This window comes from Leptonychotes weddellii, chromosome 4 (genome assembly GCF_054177405.1).
Source record: "Leptonychotes weddellii isolate Sample4059 chromosome 4, ASM5417740v2, whole genome shotgun sequence".
Lineage (NCBI taxonomy): Eukaryota > Metazoa > Chordata > Mammalia > Carnivora > Phocidae > Leptonychotes > Leptonychotes weddellii.
The window spans coordinates 18,196,621-18,203,140 of NC_138372.1; the positions used below are offsets into that span (position 1 = coordinate 18,196,621).

General features: G+C 52.1%; 1 protein-coding gene across 1 annotated transcript in view; it reads left to right on the top strand.

Moving 5' to 3' along the window:
• Positions 1-6,270, top strand: part of CATSPER4 (cation channel sperm associated 4) — a 13,134-nt gene extending 6,864 nt beyond the window's left edge. The window contains exons 5-11 of the mRNA XM_081816836.1: positions 1,467-1,564; positions 1,721-1,841; positions 2,053-2,186; positions 3,504-3,678; positions 4,466-4,677; positions 5,025-5,190; positions 5,820-6,270. Coding sequence (XP_081672962.1) covers positions 1,467-1,564; positions 1,721-1,841; positions 2,053-2,186; positions 3,504-3,678; positions 4,466-4,677; positions 5,025-5,190; positions 5,820-5,870 — 957 coding nt within the window. The 3' untranslated portion in view covers positions 5,871-6,270. The remainder of the gene's footprint in view (positions 1-1,466; positions 1,565-1,720; positions 1,842-2,052; positions 2,187-3,503; positions 3,679-4,465; positions 4,678-5,024; positions 5,191-5,819) is intronic.
• Positions 6,271-6,520: the final 250 nt, after the last annotated feature.

Here is a 6,520-nt window from a genome sequence, read left to right on the forward strand (position 1 = left end):
GAGAGCAGGAACACAAGCAGGGGGAGTGGGAGAGGGAGAAGCAGGCTTCCTGCTGAGCCGGGAGCCCGATGCGGGACTCGATCCCAGGACTACAGGATCATGACCTGAGCCGAAGGCAGTCGCTTAACCAACTGAGCCACCCAGGCGCCCTAAATGAATAAAATCTTAAAAATAAATAAATAAATAGGGGCGCCTGGGTGGCTCAGTCGTTAAGCATCTGCCTTCGGCTCAGGTCATGATCCCGGGGTCCTGGGATCGAGCCCCGCATCAGGCTGCCTGCTCTGCAAGAAGCCTGCTTCTCCCTCTCGCACTCCTCCTGCTTGTGTTCCCCCTCTCATTGTCTCTCTCTATCAAATAAATAAATAAATAAAATCTTTTAAATAAATAAATAAATAAATACCATTACCAGGACAACCAATTAGAATTATAAGCTTTCCAGGGGTCAGAGGTTTCACTCCACAGAACACAGAGTGTAGAACCCAGAACATTTCTGAAGTCTGGATGTCTTTTTTTTTTTTTTTTTTTTTTAAAGATTTTATTTATTTATTTGAGAGAGAGAGAGAGCATGAGTGGGGGAGGGTCAGAGGGAGAAGCAGACTCCCCGCCGAGCAAGGAGCCCGATGCGGGACTCGATCCCGGGACTCCAGGATCATGACCTGAGCCGAAGGCAGTCGCCCAACCAACTGAGCCACCCAGGCGCCCCTGAAGTCTGGATGTCTTAAAGACTGCTTTGTGCAAACAACATTTGCAAGGATGTTTATTAAGAGAAAATAGAATGGGCTGGTACATATTTACATGTTTCCACACTCAAGAGGAGAGTAGGTACCATGCTTTTTGTGAACGTTTCAATGCACCACTTTATCAGAACTAGCCCTAGGAAGCAGGCAGAAATCTGTTCCATAAGAAAAAACATTTCCTCCTTCATACCTTCTTGCAATTTCTTTTCAACGGCAGTTAGCATTTTCTTAACAATGATTTTTTATTTTTTTTTATTCTTATTTTTTTAAGTAAGCTCTACGCCCAGTGTGGGGCTTGAACTCATGACCCTGAGATCAAGAGTCCCATGGTCTACTGAGCCAGCCAGGTGCCCCAGGGGGCCTGCCCCAGGGTTTCATTAGCACAAGAGAATTGAAGCAAGCCTGAGAATCTTATGCACTAGCCAAGGTGGGTGCTCAGCTTAGGAATCAGCTGTGTGTATGTGAGAGTCTCCACTGTGTGTCTCAGACTGCACTTGGCTGTTGACACGCATATGAGACAGCGAGTAAGCCTGGGTGTTTTGTGGCATATTTGAGGGGCAGCAGGAGAAGTAACAGCAGTGGATGGCAGATGACTGGCGCTGCCCTGAGAGGAACATTGAGCCCCCCATCCTTGGGCTGGTGAGAGGGCAGACCCAGGATGTCCCCACGGGCTGGGCCTGATACACCCCATTGGGGCTGGCCCACTCCCCCATCCCCCACCACCCCCAGGACGGCTGGAACATCCTCAACTTCCTTATCATCTTTATCTTGCTCCTGGGGTTCTTCATTAATGAACTCAATGTCAACGCTCTCACCTATACCCTCAGGTGAGCTGGGAACTCTAGAGAAAAGAAGGGAACATGTCCGGACTGGGGAAAGAGAGGGGGTGGGGATCATCTCTTACCCTCTGGGCAGGTCAGGGGGCAGTGGGGAGGAGGGGTCTGGGAGGGGCTGAGGGGCGCCCCTGAGAGGCTGTGCCGCAGGGCGCTTCGTCTGGTGCATGTCTGCATGGCGGTGGAGCCTCTGGCCCGGATCATCCGTGTCATCCTGCAGTCGGTGCCCGACATGGCCAATATCATGACCCTCATCCTTTTCTTCATGCTGGTCAGTGCCCTCCCCTACTCCCAGCTGCTCCCTTTCCCTGACCAGGGCCCCCAGGTCATTGGGGATGGGGGGGGCTGTCTGGAGAGGAGGAGAGACCTCTGGGCCTGAGTCCCTGGGATTCCCTTGGCAGCATTCATTTGCATGGCATCTGCATGTCCTGTCTCCAGGTCCTTGGGTAAAGTTCGGGCATCTTCTTTGGTCTCTCTGGCAGGTGTTTTCCGTGTTTGGGGTCACTCTCTTTGGTGCATTTGTGCCCATGCATTTCCAGAACATGCAGGTTGCCCTGTATACTCTCTTCATCTGCATCACCCAAGATGGCTGGGTGGACATCTATAATGACTTTCAGTGAGTGCCTGAGGGGTGTCTGTCCCCACCCCACCCCCCCAGCGGGGCAAGGCAGTGGGAGTGGAGCTCCAGGGCTTGGGAGGAGGATGGCCCACCAGGAGGGGGCTGCCTGGGGCTTCAAATCAGGGAAAAGGAGACCCCTAGGACTGGTCTTGGTCTGCTTGAAGCCTTGTCCCCCTTGAAATCCCACCCATTCAAAGTCCTACCGCAGACCTGTTCATAAAGATGTCCCCTGTCACGCTAAACAGCTGGGTAGCAAGGAGGCCTCGAGCAAGAGAGCAGATCTGTGGTTTCGGGACAGCCTCCCAGCCCACATTTGAGCCCACCAAGCTGCCTGGACTCCTGGGAACTTAGAGTCTCATTTCATTCATTCATAGACCCGTTGCCCAAGGTCATTTTTGGCCACAGATGGCCAGCAGGTTCTGTTCTTTACTTCTTTTCCATTACGTCTAAACCCTATTTGTTTCCAGTCCACTCCAGGGAGTGGGTCCCCCTGACTGATTTCTTTTTATCTCTTGTGAGTGCAGAAGCACAGTTGGCAAAGAGCTTCTGCGGGCATTTCCCAGTATGATGTAGGTGGTGGAAAAATCACAGGGTGTGCAATAAAGATAGACTGGACGCTGGGCTTTTGAGTATTTGCTCCACCACACTAGCTGTGCAACCTTGGACAAGTTACTTCATCTCTCTTCCGAGCCTCAGCTTCTTCACCTGCCAATTGGGAATTATAATAATTAACTGTGTCTGAATTGCTGTGAGGATCAATAGAGAAAAGCTGTATAAATCTCTTAGCATAGAGCCTGGCCCAGAGTGCATATATATATATATATGTACATATACATGTGTGTGTGTGTGTGTTTGTGTGTGTGTGTATGGAAGGAGAGAGAAAGGGAGAAAGACCTTATTACTTAGGAAAATATTTTATGGGAGATTCATAATAAGGTATTAAGAATGGCTGGGCTTTTTTCCTGTATGTCTTCCTTCTTCCTTCTGATCCTTCTATAATGAGCTTGAATTACTTTTGATAATAAGAAAAACATGAATCAAGAGTATAGCCAATAGATTAAACTTGATAATGCCAATGTACAAATCCCCACCGTAGGAGGGTGGCTTGAGGCCCACATTCTGTCTCTGACCGGACAGCAGGTGCTCAGCCAAGAGCAGCTACTTTGATAGTCAGAGCAGGCATTAGATCCGCTCACCAGCAGTGAGGTAGCAGAAGTCCTAGTAGGTCTTGAGATAATGTCCCCATTTCACAGATGGGGAAATTGAGACTCAAAGGGCCAGGGAGGTGATGGGGCTCCTGCCTGCCATCTCCAGGATGGAGACAAGAGAGTACGCAATGGAGATTGGGGGCGCCATCTACTTTGCCATCTTCATCACCATTGGTGCCTTCATTGGCATCAACCTGTTGGTTGTTGTGGTGACCACCAATCTGGAGCAGATGATGAAGGCAGGAGAGCAGGGGCAACTGCATCAGATAAACTTCAGTGAGGTGAGTGGGCTGGGGAGGGCAGAAGGGAGGAGAGGGTGAACGCATGAGTGCTGACTTGAGCACATGCATGTGTGTGTAGGCACGTGCGTGCGTACACGCTTGCACGCTCAAGGGCCTGAAGAAAGTCAAGCCTGAGACCTGGGGGCAGAATCCCCCACCTTGAGTGCCATCTGAGGGGTGTGGATTTCCTAGATGTCTGGTTTCTATGGCAACTCAAAACTGAGTGGCTGGGTGACCTTAGGGCAGGTGACCAATCTAAGCCTCGATGTCTTCTTCTGTAAAATGGGAATAATAATAGTACTTCCTTCATAGGACTATTATGAGAATTATATGGATAAATGAACAGTAGTTGGCACACATGTAGAATTCATTAAATGTTAGCTACAGTGCTATTCATTCAAGGGTAGGACTTCCAGAAAGCTGGTGGGGGTGGAGGGGGGAGTACTTCCCAAAATGTTGAGGGTTGTGGGCTATGACTTGAGAGTAGGTAGGGCTTTAGAAGTTTGCTAGGTAGGGAAAAAAAAAAAAGTTTGCTAGGTAGGATTTATCGGGAGTGAAATTGGGTGCTAAGTTTTGAAAAGGGGTGAGAATTTTCCAAGAGGTAGAGGAGGGGCTTATGCATTTGAAGTTGAGCTCCCACAGCAGGGTAGGGGTGCTAAGATTGGTTAGAGCTGGAATGGGTGGCATTAGAACCCTGGTGTCCTAAGAGACTCATCCTCCCCCGAGCCAAGCAGGAAGGGGCTGGGGGAGGGGTGCCGGCTGAGCTGTCTGTCTCCTCTCTTCGCAGAGAGGCAAGCAGGACCTGGATGGAGGTAACGAGCTGCCCCTGGTGCACTGTGTGGTCGCCCGGTTGGAGATGTCCGGCGCCCCGCAGGAGCCACTGTCGGGAGGCCACCTGTCTAACCTCTCAGAAAACACCTGTGACAACTTTTGTTTGGTGCTGGAGGCAATACAGGAGAACTTGATGCAGTACAAGGAGATCCGAGATGAGCTCAACACGTAGGGCGGGTACTGGGGGCACCCAGAGTCCCGTGAGTCTGGGCTGAGTGGAGCCTCAGATTCTTCTGGCTTCAGGCCCTCACCATTTTAAAATGCGGACCCTGGGGCCCAGAGAGGTTTAAATGACTTGCCAGGGAGGGGGGTCTGTGGGTAGAGGAGCTAGAATCCAGACCTGGTTCCTTCCATCTCACAAGAGCGCGCAGCTTGGCCTGGATCTCCATAGGAGTGAAGGGGGAGGGCGAAGCGGGGTGGATGCCCGGGAAGAGATGGGAGGGCAGCGCCCCGTCTTCCGCCTCCCCCCACAAGCTCCCTCAGCCCTCAGAAAGTACTCACCCCTCCGCCCCCAGGATAGTGGAGGAGGTCCGCTCCATCCGCTTCAACCAGGAGCAGGAGGAGGAGCTGATCCACAAGCACTTGTCACTGAGCCTGTCGGTGGTGAGCGGGTCCTCCCTGGACATCCGCGACATGACTTGCCAGCAAGACTTGATCACAGCGCTCATCAACAGGGAAAAGGTACAGGCAGCTTCCCTCTCCTACCCAATAAGTGCTCGCCCGCCCCGCCCCGCCCAGCCCAGCCTCTGCCACATTAGTCAAACTTTCTGTCTATTCCAAGATCTGATCCCCTTCCTGGACTCTCAGGCACCGCGCAGGCAGCAGCCACCTCTGATCCGTTAAGTTCCACCCTTTCCTCCCCGAGAGGCTCTGCCCCCCTCCCCCATCAGGCTCCTCCCACTGAGTCACTTAAGTCTCTGACACCCTCAAACCTACCCCTTCTTAGGGTGGCTTGAGCCAGCTCAGTTTCTGCCTGGTGGCGGATACCTAGGCACACTGTGGGCAGAGGATCCCTGGGTTCCTGCTAGAGTGCATCAGAATAGCCTCCTCCCCAGGGAGGAAGCTTCTAGGGAGAAACAGGCACACACCCTCATTACTTAGTTTCTTTCTCTGCTTCCCACACCACCTGACTGGGTTAGAACGACCTGAAGCCTCGTGAATGTCCACAGCCTGGGCTTCCAAGCTTGGAGAGGACACTAGGCAACTAGAGTCAGACAAGCCTGGTGGTTTCGCTGCTGAAGGTGGCGGAGGGGAGTGAGGGGGCGTTTGCCATGTGAAGGTGGGGGATTGACAAACCCCTTGGTTTGCAGGTTCAGGAATCCAACACAAACATACTCCTTAAACACAAGACCAGCCGCTGAGAGGCAGGATGGGAGCCAAGGGGCCTGAGCACACACACCCACCTGCATCTTCCTACATCTCTACGTGACTTGGCACAGTCTGGCCTGAGCCCATCTTCTCCCTTACACCTAGGCAGATGCCTGGGGCTGTGAAGGGGGTGGCATCTCCAGGGCTTGTGTCTGTGAGCCTCAGGTCCAGAGGAATTCAGATGGACAAGGATGCTGGATGAGAGAGGGAGCCCCACAGCAAAGAATGAGCACAGAAGGGGGGTGCTGGCCAAGGCAGCCAGGATTTGTCCTAAGGATGGACTTTCCCGGCCCCCTGCTTTAGGCCAGAGCTAGCTGGGGCCCAAGTGCACCAGGAGGAGAAAGGTGAGGCCAGTGGGGCCAGACATCTATGTATTGACAATAAAGTTTTGTGTTGGGATCAATATGTCTGACTGGTGGATCTCCAAACTTGGGGCAATCTTGCCCCAGGTCTGATGGGCAAGACAGATCTTTCCCCTCAAAAGCCTCTTTGTCTGATGGGAGAGTTACTGACTGCCCTCTAGAGCTTTCCAGTCTAAAGGGAGAGAGAATGTACCCTGAAAATTTCTGACTTAATGGTAGGGATGTAATCTCCCCTTAGTGTTCTAAATGTTTTTTGGTGGGGGAGGGGGTGGGAATCTAGT